Raw genomic sequence first — 16,379 nt, forward strand, 5'->3', positions numbered from 1 at the left:
AACTGACTTATTCCAGAAAAGATTGGCTTGTTTTCCCCAATGTTTTGTAATTAAAAATTTCAAATATATGGAAAATTTGAAATAATTGTAAAGTGGAGATCTACATACACACCACCTGAGTATTCAATTGTTTTCTATTGCTCCATTTGCTTTCTCACACAACTGCATCTCTCCATACAGCAATCCATTTTAGCTGTAGCAAGCATTACTATCCACCCATAAACATTTCTGAATGCATTTTGTTAAATAGAATTCAATATTTTGTGGCTCTTTTTTTCCCATGTTTTTGGTGGGTGCATCATATTTGTACATAATGATGGGATTTGTTGTTTCATGTTCATACATGCACACAATACAACAATATAATATGACCAATATCATTCCCCAGAACTTTCCCCATTTCCTCCCCTCCTCTCTTTCCTCTACTTCTCTCCCTTTGATTTTCATGAAACACTCTCCCACAACTTTCTTTTCTTCTTTCCTCTCTAGTTTCCACATGAGAGAAAACATATGACCCTTGACCTTCTGGGTTTGGTTTATTTCCCTTAACATAATGGTCTTTAGCTTCATCCATTTTCCTGCAAATGACAAAATTTCATTTTTCTTTATGGCTAAATAAAATTCCATTGTGTGTGTATATGTTTGTGTGTGTGTGTGTGTATATACATACACACACACACACACACACACACATACACCACATTTTCTTTATCCATTCATCAATTGAGGACACCTAGGCAGGTTCCATAGTTTGGCTATTGTGAATAGTTTAGCTATTGTGGGGCTATGAATATGTGTATCAATCTATTGCTATAGTTTGGTGACTTTCATTCTTTAGGATAAATACTGGGGCATGGTATAACTGGGACATATGGTGTTCCATTACTAGTCTTTTGAGGAATATTCATACTAATTTCCATAGTGGTTGAACTAACTTATAAGGCTACCAACAGTGTAAAAGTGTTCCTTTTACTCCATATCCTCTCTAGCATTATGGTTTATGTTCTTACAGACTACCACTCTGACTGGAGTGAGATGAAATCTTGGTGTAGTTCTGATTTGCATTTTCCTAATTGCTAAGGATATTGAACTTTTTTTCAGATATTTGTTGGTTATTTATACTTCTTCATTTGAGAAGTATCAATTTTATTCATTTGCCCATTTATCAATAGGTTTATTTAATTTTTTCATGTTAAGTATTGAGTTTTTTAAAAAAATATATCCTGTATATTCTCTGTTAGAAGAGTAAGTAACTAGCAATTTTTTTCTCCCATTCTCTAGGTTCTCTCTTTACATTCCTAATCGTTTCCTTTGCTGTACAGAAGCTTTTTAAATTGATTTCATTCCATTCATTAACATTTGGCATTATTTCTGAGTTTTAGGGGTCCTATTGAGAAAGTTATTGCCTATATAGGTATGCAGAAGTGTTGACCCTATGTTTTCTTCTAGAAATTGAATCGTTTTGGGTCTAATTTTTAAGTCTGATCCATTTTGAGATGATTTTTGTACAGGGTGAGAAATAAGCGTCTAGTTTTATTTAGTCAAGGATCAGATCACTACATGTGTGAATTTGCCTCTGTGTCTTCTATTCTGTACCACTGGTGTATGTGTTTGTTTTTATGCCAGTACCATATAGTTTTTGATTCTGTAGCTCTGTAGTATAATTTTCAAGTCAGGTATAACAATATCATCAGCATTGCTTTTTTGGCTTTTAATCTCTTTGGCTATTCTGGGTCTTTTATTCTTCAAACTGAATTTTAGGACTGTTTTTTTCTAGTTCTGAGAAGAATGTCATTAGTATATGAGAATTGCATTGCTTTTGATAGTATGGCCATCCTAACAATATTAATTCTGCCTATTCACAGACAGGTCTTTTCATCTTCTGAGGCCTTCTTCAATTTCCTTCTTCAATGTTCTATAGTTTTCATTGTAGAGGTCTTTCACCTCCTTCATTAGATTTAGTCCTAGGTTTTTTTGAATGTGAATGAAATTATTTTTCTGATTTCTTTCTCAGCAGATTCATTGTTGGAATATAGGAAAGCTATTGTATGTTGGTTTTGTAACCTGTTACTTTATTTAATTTGCTTATTAGCTGTAGCAGTCTTTTGATGGAGTTTTTTGAATCTTCTAGGTATAGGATCATCTCATCTGCAAACAGTGATAATTTGGCTTCTTCCTTTCCTATGTTTATCACTTTTATTTCCTTCTCTTGCCTAATTGCTCTGGCTAGAATTTTGAGCACCATATTTAATAGGAGTGGTAGGATAGACCACCCTTGTCTTGTTCCATATTTTAAATGTTTTCACTTTTTCGCCATTTACTATCAGGTTGGCTTTGAGTTTTTCATATAGAGACTTTATGATGTTGAAGTAGGTTGCTTTTATTAATAGTTTCTTCAGTGCTTTTATCATGACCACTCATGCTAAATGTTGTCAAAGGCCTTCTTTGTACCTATTGAGATGAATAAATGATTTTTTTTGTTCTTGATTCTATGTATATAATGAATGGCATTTATTTATTTGTTGTATTAAAACTTCTTTGAATCTCTGGAATAAAACCAACTTGGTCATGTTGTAAACTCATCTTAATATTTTGTTAAACATGATTTGCTAATATTTAAGTATTTTTACATCTAAATTTGTCAGGAATATTTGTCTGTAATTTTCTTTCCTTGATATGTCCTTTTGGTATGAGTATGATATTACTTCATAGAATTATTTAGACATGTTCCATCCCTTTCTATTTCATGGAATAATTTGAGGAGTATTGATATTAGTTCCCTAAGAGGTATGGTAGACTTCAGCTGAGAATCCATCTAATCCTTGGCTTTCCTTTGTTGTATGTGTTTTTATTACTGTTTTTATCTCATTGCTAGTTATCATTCTGTTTAGGTTCTCTATGTCCTCTTGGCTCAGCTTTGGCAGATTGTATCTTCCTAGAAATGTATCTGTTTCTTCTAGGTTTTCCAATTTCATGGAATATAAGTTTTCAAAATAGCCCCTAGTGACCCACTGGATTTCTGTAACCTGTAGTAGTTTCTCCTATTTCAGCTCTAATGTTATTAATTTGGGTCTTATTTGCTTTTGGTTTGGCTAAAGGTTTATCAGTCTTGTTTAGCTTTTCTAAGAACCAACTCTTTGTTTCATTGATTTTTTTATATTTCTTTCTTTTTTTTTGATTCTCAAGTTCATGGATTTCAATTCTGATCTTAATTATTTGCTTTCTTCCTTCCATGGTTTTGGAATCAGTTTGTGCCTTTTCAAGGGCCTTGGGATACATCATTAGGTTGTTTACTTGGAATCTTTCTGATTTTCTTATGTAGGCACTCATGCTCTAAGCTTTCCTCTATGAAAGCTGTTTCCTCTTATGTCCTTCATAATATAACCTCTTATGTCTCAGAGGTTCTGGTATGCTGTTTCACCATTCTCATTTCAGTCTAAGAATTTTTAAATTTCTCTCTTGATTTCTTCTATCACTCATTCATTATTGAAATGTGTATCAATTTCCATGTGTTTATATAGTTTCTTTAGGGCTTTTTGGTGTTAATTTCTAATTTCATTCCATTATGAACAGATAAGATGCAAGGCATTATATCAATATTTTATATTTGCTAAGAATTGTTTTGTAGCCTAAAATAGTGAAAAACTGAAAAGAAAGTGTGTTTGTTGTTGGAAGAAATATTCTATAGATGTCTGTCAAGTCCACTTGATTTGTATTTTTTTACATCTGAAGAGTCTTTTCTGAATTTGTGTCTGGATGACCTATTTATTAGTGAAAAGGTGTTTTAAAAGCATCCAGTATTATTGTACTGTAGTCTATCTGAGGCTTCAATTTAAGTAGTGTCTCTTATGTAATTAGTTGCATCCAAATTTGGGACATAAATATTTATAATTGCTCCATATTCTTGACGAATTGTTGCCTTTACCAGGATGAAGTGACCTTCTTTGTCTCTTCTGTTTAATTTTGGTTTGAAGTCTGCTTTGTCAGATATGAGAGTAGCTACTCCTACTTATTTTTGGGCTCCATCTGCATGGTATGTCAACTTCTATCCTTTTACTTTCTGTCTGTGACACCTGTAAGGTGCATCTCTAGCAAACAACATATAGTTGAGTCTTATTTTTTTAATAAATTCTGCCAGCCTATGTCTTTTAATTGGAGAGTTGAGACCATTTGCACCAGTTTTATTACAGAGGTTTATTAATTCTTGTCATTTTGATTTATTTATAATGTTTAATTTGATCCTGTTTTTCATTTGCTTATCTTGTCTTCAAATGATGTTTCTTTTGTGAGCTCTGAGGTTTTTTTTTTTTATTTCTTCTGTATGGAATATTTCTTTAAGTAAATTCTGTACTGTGAGTTTAATAGTAGTAAATTCTTTTAGTTTCTGTTGACCTTGGAAGTATTTTATTTCTTATTCAATTTTGAAGGATATATAGCTTTACTGGATATAGCAATCTTGATTGATAGTGTTTTTTTTTTCAGGATTTGGAACACATCATTACAAATCCCCTGGTTTTAAAGAGTTTGTGCTGAAAAACTGGAAGTGATTCTGATTGGCTTGCCTTGAAATATGACTTTATGTTTTTCTCTTGAGGCTTTTAAAATTGTATTTTGTTCTGTATGTTAAGTATTTTAATTATAATGTGTTATGGAGAGATTTCTTTTTGATCTTATCTATTTGGGGTTCTGAATTTTTCTGTATCTGTAAGTCTATCTCATTCTCAAGATTTGGAAATTTTTCTGTTATTATTTCCCTGAAGAGATTATCCACCCCGTTAGCCTGCATCTCATAATCTTTCTAAATTCCAATGTTCCTTAAATTTGGGCTCTTAATGTTGTTAGAGATTTTTTGTTTTCTGATCTTGGTTACTATTTTCTTTCTTTAATGCTATCTGAATGTGTTAGGCTGGCCACATTATCTTCTGGCTCTGAAATTCTGTCTTCTGCATGATCTACTCTATTAGAGAAACTTTCAACTGAATATTTTATTAGATTTATTATGTCTTTTATTTCCAAGATTTCTGTTTGGTTCTTTTTCAATATCTCTATCTCTGTATTGAATTTCCTCATTCATATACTGTATTGACTTTCTTAATTCATCAGTTATTTTTCTGTGTTTTCTTAGAATTCATTGATCACTTTTATAATGATTCTTTTGAATTCTTTGTCTAATATTTCATTCACTTCATTCAACTATCTTTGGGATAAGCTGCTGGTGAATTATTAAATTTAGGAGGTATTGTGCTACCTTGCTTTTTCTTATTTCTTGTATTTCTGTATTGGGTTTTATGCATATATTTGGAGTTTTTCTCTTAAGTGTGGGCCTTTTTAGGGCACAATCTTCACTTATCAGAGTGTCTTAGAGTGATCTAGATTGAGACTCCCCTTGTAGGTATGGGATCCACAACCTTTGTGTTCATTATGTTTTTTCTGTGGCAGTGGATATCCAAGAGTGGCATCTGAGGGTTCGCCTCTAGCCATTTCTACTTGAGGTATGGTCATTCATTTGGGTTATTGTCTCTTCTGTTCTTTGTATTAAAGTCTAGATGAAAATTGAGAGTCATCAGTTTGTGTGTGAGAAAGGTACACACTGTCTTTTTACTGAGTTTAGTTCAGCAACAAAGGCTCTACCCTGTGAACTTCTAGTGTTCATATAGGTTCCCAGCATCTCACAAAATAGAGCAAAACAACTTATACAGACAATATATAGCATTAAAATAAAAATAATGGTTACTACTATGCCATCTACAATGTTAATGACCACAAAAAAAGGACAGAAATGGTGGGATAAGCAATTATCAATACCAAAACCAATACAATAAGTAATCATAAACTATATCTGGCATCAAATCAAGCAGGTGTCAACTATGTCACCCACATAATTGCAATATTACAATTATTAATCCAGTAATAATTGCAACAGTTCGAACTGTGGGGGCAGGAATTATATAATCCTATTATTTCTAAAAGATTGTAAAAATACATTTAAAAGAAAATGTGATAGAAAGGTAGAAAAGAGTTTATAATTTCACAAAAAGTAAACACAAAGAATGCAGAAGAGATGTAGCAACTGATGGTTATAAGGGGGGGAGGGGAAAATAGAATAAACAAAGTAAAGGGAGTGAGAAAGAGAGAACAGGAGAATTTGGCTATTAGCCAAAGGAAAAGAAAAGAGAAACAAACAAGAGAAACAAATAAAGACAAAACAAAACCAAATATACAAACCAAAACCCCTAGCCCTCAAAAGACAAGGCAAGGAAAAACAACTACATTTAAAAAAAATGCTAAAATGAGGGGCTGGGTTGTGGCTCAGTAGAAGAGTGCTCGCCTAGCACATGTGAGGCACGGGTTTGATTTTCAGCACCACATAAAAATAAATAAATAAAAATAATAGCAGATGGAGTAAAAAATTAAAAACAAACAAAAAATATATAAGTACATATGTCCATGAACGAAGCACCACAACAAGAACACAGAAATTAAAAACAATGCTTAATGAAAAATGAGGGAATCATCTCCATGGAGGTGGTCAAAATAGTTGAAAAGAATGGATGGTCATTCTATGCCCAACTGTTGTTCTTTCCATTTCTTCTGAGAAAGCAAGGGCTAGGGATTGTAAACCCTTGCCTCTTTTTGTGTTGCTCACTGAGCTGCCAGTTGGAGTGGCCCAAGACTGAAGCTGGCTGAAAGAGTTCTCAGCTTCCTTCTCACCAGTGTGAGGTATGAAGGAATGGGAAGTATTGTCAATCGGAGTATTGTCTTCACAGACCAGATCAACGCAACTCTCAGGTTGGGGGTGCTGCAGAGTTCTATAGGAAGAGTTCTGTTGGCTGGGGCTTTGGTCTAATCAGGCCTCAGAGGCTTTGTTGGGTGGTATCTACTCTGGCAAGACTAGATAAGCACACCCCTTGGGCCTGGCATTTGCCAATCTATTGGGGGCGGGGGGGGGGGGGGTTCTAGATATCAGGAGCCTCCTAAAACTTCTACTTATGGGGTAGGGGGCTCCATTATTCACACACTCTTCTACCCAAATACACAGCCTTCCCAGACTTTGTCCCTGAGAGTATTCACATCCTCCTATCCAGATTCCTGACCCACTTCAGCTAATCACATGAGTTGCCAGACTCAAAGGAAAAGTAGTTGAGATCCCCATCAGTTTTCTGACTTGACTCATTCTGGGAACAATTCCTGTGCCTCTTTCACTTTCACTCACGTTCTGCTGGCCAAATCCTAGACTATTCAATAGGTGGCCTGCCTGGAGAGTACAGCAATTGCTATGATCTCCCAGCTCTGCAGCTGTGGCATAGGTGCCTCAAAATAGCTCCCCCTTAAGGTCTCTGCAGCCAGTTAAGAAACAGCACTATTCAAGCACCCACTTTATAGTTCAGGCTCTGGATCAGCCGAGTTTAGATTGTTTTTCTGATTTCAGGTTTTTCCACGTGAAATTCATCCATTGTGTTTCTCTCTCTGTTATCCCTCCCTTTCTGAAAAACCAGTATTGCTACCACTACCAAAACTGGCTTGGCTTCCAATATTCTCTTTCTTCTCTGTATACTGTGCCCAAATTTCTGAGTCTCTAAGATATTCTGATTGTCCAATATTGAATTTTAGTCAATCCTTCTTTCACTCACCTTGCTGAGAAGCAGTACTCCTGTTGCTTGAATCCCAAGCCAGAGAGCAACTATGAATGTACCCTTCCTCTCACTGGCCATCTAGAATCTCTCTATGGTTCTTTTTGAAGGTAAATTTTAGAAACAATAAAATTGACAAAGCTGAGTACCATTCAATGAGTAGTGATAGATACATGCCTCTATTCAGACCCCTTGCCAAACTATGCAACATTCCTTTCACCCCAGAACATTCCTCTGTTTTTCTTCCTACTATAGGTTAGTTCTGCCTGTTATAGAACTTCATACCAAATGATTCATGCATTAGGTATTCAGTAAAGTTTTTGTGATTTTTCCATTTTGCTTTAATTTTCTTTCTTTGTATTGCTAATTAGTATTCCATCACACAAATATATCTTAATTTGTTTACTCAGTCAATCTCCTATGGATGGACATGAGGACTCTCTTTCACTTTTGCCATCATGAATAAAGCTGCTATGAACATTCTTGTGTGTTTTTGTTTGTTTGTTTGTTTTTTGAATTATGGGTTAATGCCTAAGAGTGGAACTTCTGGTATAAGAAATTTTCAGGTCTTTTCCCAGAGTGGTTGTTCTATTTTTCACTTCCACCACCAACGCATTCTCCACATCCTCATCAGCCTTTTTAGTTTCAGCCATTCATTGAGGGTAGTAGAGACTCTGATTGGTCTGACTAGTGCTGGTGGGAACTCTCATCCCTTTCATTGCTCCCACAATCTCCTACTATCAGTGTGAAGCCAACCTCACTGGGTCTCACCTTCCACAAGGTTCTCACCTCAGAAGTTGGCAGAGGATATAGTACTATTTCCACAGCTTATTTGTGCCAAGACCCTAATCGAGTACAAGAATTTCATCTATTATTTGTTTGACTCCTCTATCTTGCTTAGGAAGAAAAGTTTAAAATATCAAAACAATCATCTGACTGGGTCCAGTTGGCAAGTTCAAAGCTATCTTTTGTTTAATGATATATTCAGAGGCAAAAGATTCTCACTTTTAATTATGAGCCTTTGTCTCTGTTTCCAGCAAGATGTAAAACATTAAAAATATTCTAGAGTCGAGTTCCACCTATTTTCCCTCCCATTCACCCAAGCACCATTCTTTCCATGACTATAATCACTCTGGGAAGTGGGACTGATGTCCTGTTTTATGGGGGAAGTAACACCACCTGAGCTGACAGCCACAAACACAGTATTTGTGTCTTCTGCTCATGTTAGTTTCCTGGGCATGCCTCTGCCCCCCAAGGCAGCTCCTGGGGACTCAGGCAGGGCTGCCTGCCCCGCCCCCACATGGGGACCAGGGCGCTTGGCATGCTTCCTCCCCTAGGCCCCACTCAGTGCCATTCATCTCCTGGCTCTCCTCACTTTCCTTCTCCCCCTCTTTCTCCCAACTCTGCTCAGTTACCTCATAAAACTTGTGTTCTCTTCCATATGGGAACTAAAAATGTATCCTAAACTTATCTGATAACTGTCACAGTAGTGCTAGCACCATAATGAAGGAGACATAATGAAGAACCGAAGCTGTCAACATCTAAAGCTCTTGAGAGTACCAAGAGGTCCCTTTCAGAAGCTCCACAAAGGAACTTTCTACTTTCTCATCCCCTCCTAATTAAACTGGCTTTTCCTCAAGTACCAGCATTTTAGACAGACAAAAAACCTTTTGTTTTCACTACTGGGTTTCTGTTTTAATTAATAACCTCACAACAGCATTGTTTTCTAATACTTTTGTTGCAAAGATAGAGTATGTCAATTATATTTTAGGATAAATTGCGACACTATGTCTATGACAAATCGTGTACTAAATGCCACACTGACTTAAACTTCTGTAATTAAACCAATTTCTAAATTAGGACTGGTCTTTTTTTTTTCTATGCAGTTTTAAATGTTTGTTACAAGAATTTCCTCTTTGGCATGTTTCTTTTATATAAAAATTTAGAAGTGCACAATAGTACCACCCTTAATACCACAACTTTATGTGTACTATTCCACCTATAAAGCATACATTATTATGACACCCCTGTTCCCCATTTTGAATTTAAGATTCAGAAGAGTTCAGTAAATCACAGCTAGTAAGGAGGAGAGCCTGAATTCACGTCTTTGTTTGGCAGCCTCTGACTGATTTCTTCTCCTCTATATTGGCTACTACCACCAAGCACATAAAACAAAGCTTCCCAGCATGGATCTGAATAGGTTATGTCTGTGTGATCTACATCTCCATCATTCCCTGCATCTCCATCACATTCCTTAAAAAAATTGTTTATACCTTACCAGATCTCAGGAGAACAAGAAAAGAGATTGGCCAAATCTCTGAAGGAGAAGTAGTATATTCAGATCATTTAGTAAATTCAGAGCTGTATTAGAAAACAAAACTGTATCTAGCAGAGACTCTAGCTGTGCAATTAATAATCAGCATCTATTATGCATTCTAAATAGGTCTCACCTGGCTCTGAGCATCAGCACAGAATATGGGTTATGCACCTGGGCTTTTCTGTTACTCAAAGTGCTAGGGCTTTCCTTACTAACTTGCTCCAATGTGGCTTTAATACAGCTTGCCTAACAAAGATACAAGCATACAACAAATGTCTTGGGGTCTGCAACACAGTGAAGGGCAAAAGGAGAAGGAGCCCAGATTCAGTTATAGGAAATGACCCTTTTCTATGCAAGCACCTTGCTGCTGCACATGAGGCCAGAGCCTACTGACTCTTTCAGCATACCACATTTCTATTGATCTCATTCTTCTTCCAATAAGACTTTGGTGCCTGGGGTCAGCAGGCCTCTTGCCCTCCACTCTACCCTCTACTAGCTTAACTTCCTATGTGTGAAATGCTAGAATTCAACATTCTCAGACTCTCTTGCAGCTAGCATCCTAGATACCAATTAGGATCCTCTGATGAGATGTTTTTGCATGATGTTTAGAAGGCAAAAGTGAGACAGAAACCAACTGTCTATGCTGTTTTTCTTTTTTCTTTTCTAACAAGCAAGATCATAAAATGGTGAGCTAATTTTTTTTTTTAAACAGCCTTATTCCTATGTTCAGTCTACAACTTCCCAGGTTGAGAGGCTGTTGAGACAGCAGCAGTGGCTATTTGATGTGGCTTCCTGAACCCTGGACTACAATCATAGAGTATGTCTTACATCCTTATTCCTAAATGACCTCAGAAATGGTCATTTTCCCTGGTAAATAGTCTTGCATTGCCCCAGATCTGCCTCCTCCACATCTTTTTCCATCATCATCGTAACCATTAACATTCCTTATGTGCTCACTAAGTATTAGGCACTGTGCTAAACCCTAAAATTACAGAAGTTAATTTAAACCCAAAAATAACCTGTGAGGAAGGGATTATTAGGCCTTTTTCCCAGATATATTAACTGGGGTTCAGAAAAGAGGTAAATCATACAAGATCAGAACAAAGCTAGTGGGTAAGTAGTGGAGCTGGAATTCGATGCCACATTTGCCTCCCTCCAAAATCAGAGCTCTGCCACTTTAAAGTTGAGGGCCTGTGACATGTGGGCAGATTTGAATTGCTCATACCAATGATGTTGCTGAAAAGACATCATTATCATTCCTTCTCCTTCAACAATATAAACATGCAGGCCAGTCTATTTCGTGTCAAGTTGCATCGAGATATGGTAGAAGCCTTCAGTCTAATTAAATAGAAAGCCATTCAGAAATCCAGAGGTATTGCTTTGTGAGGCCATACCAAGATCATTTTTACTGCCAAAATTAAAGAATGGAGATGAAAGCAGATGTAGCCTTCCACTTGCTTCCGTGAGGACCAGAGCTGGAGGGATCAGACACACGACTTACCAGGTGCTCGGTTAACAGCGAGGTTTCGGAAATGGCTGCCTTTGATCATTTCCACAGATAATCGCCCTGTTGTGGCATTGTAGGACAGCCCCACCAACAGCTCTGGCGCCCCTCCATGAGACAGCGACTGCGTGGATGAAGCACTATCACTGTGAGAAACTGCAGATGGGCTGAGCGGCGACTCTCCACTCTGGAGGGGAAGAACAACAAAGAATCCATTGGCCCACACTGCACTACTCTCTTTTAGAGAAAGCCGATATTATGTTTGGTGAAATTGTGACCCGATCTCAATGACTGCCAAAGATTACTAAGGGCGCACTCAGTGTGAATTACAATGTGCCCAGGGAGTGCAGCCACGGATGAGATCCTCTTCATTACTAGCTGACATATTTGTTCCAAGAGCTGTCTCCATTCAATATTTCCTCTCTAAAGACAAAACGGACAAAGATATTATTACTAGTGTAAATCAAACCTTCTAAGATACATGGAGAGCTAATAATACATTTAATATAGACCAAAATTCCCTCCTGTGTAATTTGAGCCTGAATGTTTCCGTGGAACCCATCCACTCCAGGCCTGGGACTTGCTTCTGTTCTCTGCACCCTCTTGATGAATGTAGCAATACAAGAGGCATTTTTGTCTCTCAACTATTCAAGAATTGACCACAGGACATTGACCACGACATAGGATATTTGGCCCCTAGTCCTACTTTCAAGGTTGTTAGTTATATACCAAATGCTCAATTTTACCTCCTAAGGAAATCAATTACATAGAAAATGAGCCCTTTCACAACTGTTTGATAAAGAAGCCAACACTTGGACTATGCATCTCAGTGACCTCACAGAGCCAGGTGAGCCCAGAAGAGAGCCCAAGCTTCCCGGCGCATTTATTCACATGTGTGTTTCTTATGATCATCGGATTTATACACCAGGGACATCAGGAGAAGGGCAATAAAGTAGATTAGAATGCTGATTCTCACTGAGGGGCAGGTGTAGGCATCAGCCCAGCTACAGCAGGCCGGCCAGCACCTCTAATACACCTCCTCCCTGGAAATAAGCATGTTAGACTTCACTTAAAACTCTCTTCTGTCTGAAATCATTTCCTAAAACTTCTTATCAAGAACCCAATAAGCAAAACTAACAAAAGGAATAAAATATTCTGCATATCAGCAGGGAAATATCCTTTTTACCCAAAACATGGGTATTTCTAAGAGCCCCAAGCTTTCATGGAATACCATTTGTAAATTATAGGTATATAATTTGACAGGTGCCTCACAGGCTCTGCTGTCTAGAAGATAAAAATCCAGCAACAAAATATATGCTTTGTTTGGGGGAGGGCCACCCCCACCCCTGTGCTTCTACAGAAGCTCCTACTGTGGCACCTGTCACTGCACTTCTTGCCTTGCCCATCAAATTCCAAAATCTGTATCCCTTTCTCAGTTCCTAGTGCATAAACCGTGGCTTCTAAATCTCTTAGTCCACAATGCATAGCCTAATATACAGCACATAATCATGCCCCATAAATGGCTGAGCAATGAAAGAATTTTCACCTTCAGAGATCTTTCACATTGGCTCCTTTCCCCCATGCAATCTGTGCCTCTAGCACAGAGCCCCAGGACCTGCTACAGAGAACCATGGGTGTGAACATACTTATTATACCTATGTTTTATAGTCCAGAGTCCTTTCTGACCTGAGGATTCTGATTTCCATGGTTTCAGATATATGTTACCAGAGCTCAAACAAAAGAGGGATTTGAGTAGAAGTGACATATGATCTGGGTTTTGTTTTAACAGAATCCTTCTGGCCTCCATGACAGGAATAGTCTATAGGGGGCAAAAGCAGTATCAGAAGAGCATCAGCTAGAGGCTATTTCAGTAATCCAGCAGAGGAGCAGGGTCCAGCAGAGGACCAGCATCTGGTTGCATTTGAAAATACAGCTCAGAGGATTTCAAGCAGAAAAGATTTTAGCCCTAGCAACTGGAAGGATTCTATTGCTTTTAATTGAGACATGGAAGATGGCAGGTGTAATAGATTTAGGGAGGCAAAAATCAGGATTTCAAGTTTGACCATGTGGAGACACCATGTGAAATTCCAATGGACAGATCTCTTCTCACTGTGATCAAGGAGCCTTTTTGGTTCCTTTGTTCTTCCTCCAACAAAGCAAGCTTCTCTCCACCTCCCCAAGACTACATGTGCCTGAAATCCTCCACCTCTGCACGCCACCAGTCTTTTTCCCTCAATTGCTGGAGCTCTGCTTTATCACCACCTCAAAGAAACCTCCCCTGACCCTTCTAAACAAACAGCAGCCTCTGTCACTCTCTCCTGACAAGGGGTCTGCCTGTAAACACTCTCCACACTGGACCCTGGAGCACTAGCTGCTCAGTTTGTGTGTGCATGTGCCTTGCTTTGTCTCTACAGTACTTGGCAGGAAACATCTTTGAATGAGTGGCTGACTGGCCCAACAGCCCATAGCTACCTGATATTTTTACATGATTTTGTAAAAGGTGATCTTCACACTAGATGACATACAACCCAGGGCAAAAGCGGGCTGCCCATCATGTAGACACACAAGCTATGTTGTCTTCCCTTAAAACCCTGAGGCAGAAAGCAGAATGAGGTATGTGGGAGGAGGCCAGTCCGATAAATGGAAGGTCTAAGAAGTAGCTAGGGTTCAGGGCTGGTATTCTACAATGCTCCCACATCCTTGTTTAGGACCTTGCCTTGAAAGTCCCATCTCTTAGATTCACCATAATACATACTGGGGACTGGAGGGTTAGGACCACTTATCCACTAACCAGAAAGCCCAGTCACCTCTCCAGGTTTTTCCATGCCCTTTACCACACTGCTGCTGTCATTTCCATAAATGAACGGGGAATACATCCATCAGGTTATCAGGAAGACAGGCATGAAAGACCCATAATACCATGAAGTGCAAATCATGGCTTATAAAGATGAAGAGAGCCAAATGGAAAATTAAATTAAGGTCTCTGCATTCACAAGCTGAATGTACTAAATCAAGGACTGACAATCCCAGGTCTTCGAACACCGCATCATTAGCAGCACCATTTAACATACTCACACTTATATTGCTTCTTGGCTCCAGAACCAGAGTCACTTTCATTTCCCCTTCTGGCTGTAGGTGGCTAAGATAGAAGAGCTTCTCCCCCATCATTCTCTCTCGGGTCATCTTACGGGCAGCGTACAGTCGGAAGCGGACAGCACAGGAAGCCACATCTCTGGACTCTAGCTTGGCAAAGGTGACCTTCTCCTTGAAGACAGGGTGGGGCCCCCTCTGTATGCTCGTCCTGCCCCTCTGTTTCTTACTGGGCAGCAGCACTACATGAACTTGCCAGGAGTTGACGCCACTTCTGTCCTTATCTGGGAGGCCCTGTGCTCTCACAATGGTCACTGTGAGCTTCTGGGTCGCAGCTCGATATTCAAAGATGACATCTAAGTCACCACACTTGGAGATGGGATCCAAGACCCCAGATGGCACCTGCAAGCTGGTCCTGTCCTGTTCCTGTTGGGGATGGAACAAAAGATTAGGAATGAAAATGATGATGTGCCTAATTGCATTTGGACAGGTTCATGCCCTTGGTGCTCCTTCAGAATCCCAAGCTTTTTGACTGTCAGTGCATGACCTTCTATGTTAAAAAGGTCTATTTACTGATCTCTTTCCCTTAGACTGTGAATTCTTAGAGGGCACACTGCCTGACATATGGTGAGCCTTTATGAATGTTTTTGGAATTAATAAATAAAGATTTTATATTTTGCAAAGTGTTTTCTGATATGCTGACTCTCAGAAAGCACAACTGTCCACTATTGTTGAAAATTAAGTCAACCATGCAATTGCCAAAAGGCAACTTTTTCTTGAGTTCTTGGGAGAATTGATTGAGATTAGGCCTATCCTCTGCAGCACAGAACCCACTATAGACATAAAATCTAATGTGATTCCTGGTAAGGTGATTCTTCAGTATATCTTTAATCTATACAGGAGAAAAGGTTTAGGGCTCAGTTTCTTAGAGTTTAATGTAGACCTGAATAATCCAAGGATTCTGATTTGGTAGGTGTGGGGTGAGGCCTGAGATTCTGCACTTCAAAGACATTCACAAGGCATCCTGGCCTCAGACCACAATTGGAATAGCAAAAGTTAGGGAGGACAGCCCCAGCAACCACTTAGCAAAAAGCAACACTGGACCTGAAGCCAGAGCACTTGAATTGAAAAAATGACTCCATCACTGATGAGCTTTTCTGACCCTGGCCAAATAGCCCAGCTTCTGCATATTGTACCCAAAACCACACATTAATATGCCTACTTGATAGAGCGTGGTTATGATGTTTTAATACATATGAAAATACCTGCTTCAAACAGACACCATACTATGTATTCCCACCAATGGACTGGTGCTATTTCTAAAAAAGCCCCTCTCTTTATGGAACACACCCTTGGATAGCAATTTTCTGTAGTCACATGGGTTTGAGCTCACCCAGGAGAAACTGAGCTGAATGTCATTTACTATAATGAATCACCCCACCAACAAATTATAAGGAATAGCAATATAATTTTAATTTTTCTTTGAAGGTCTAGCTTTAATCTGGAACTAAACTTTGGACTGCTTCTTATTATTAAGTTAGTTCTTATTTATACTGGACACCAGACTTCACTAATTGAGAGAGCTCTTCATTTCAGACATTATAATAAAACACCTCAAAATGTACATTCAGCAGTGAAACTTGCCCAAGGAGTCCAAGGGAAAGTACACGGTTCTCTGGAATCTAACATCCCTAGGAATCCCAGTTCTACCACTTACTAGCTCTATGACATTGAGCAAGTTATTTAATCCTTTCCACACTGCACTTTCCTCAATAGTAAAATGGGGATAACACCCACTGTATAGGAATGTTGTAAAAAATAGAGGACTTGACAAATT

General features: G+C 38.5%; 1 protein-coding gene across 3 annotated transcripts in view; it reads right to left on the bottom strand.

Moving 5' to 3' along the window:
• The window catches only part of Syt16 (synaptotagmin 16), a 256,940-nt gene that overhangs the window by 15,295 nt on the left and 225,266 nt on the right, over positions 1–16,379 (bottom strand). For all 3 annotated transcript variants that reach the window (XM_058584608.1, XM_058584607.1, XM_046461719.2), the window contains 2 exons: positions 14,528–14,968; positions 11,450–11,639 (listed from right to left, as the gene is read on the bottom strand). In XM_058584608.1, the coding sequence (XP_058440591.1) occupies positions 11,450–11,639; positions 14,528–14,968 (631 nt within the window). The remainder of the gene's footprint in view (positions 1–11,449; positions 11,640–14,527; positions 14,969–16,379) is intronic.

This window comes from Marmota monax, unplaced genomic scaffold (genome assembly GCF_021218885.2).
Source record: "Marmota monax isolate L192 unplaced genomic scaffold, Marmota_monax_Labrador192_F-V1.1 WCK01_AAM20220418_F8-fsc00001, whole genome shotgun sequence".
NCBI lineage: Eukaryota > Metazoa > Chordata > Mammalia > Rodentia > Sciuridae > Marmota > Marmota monax.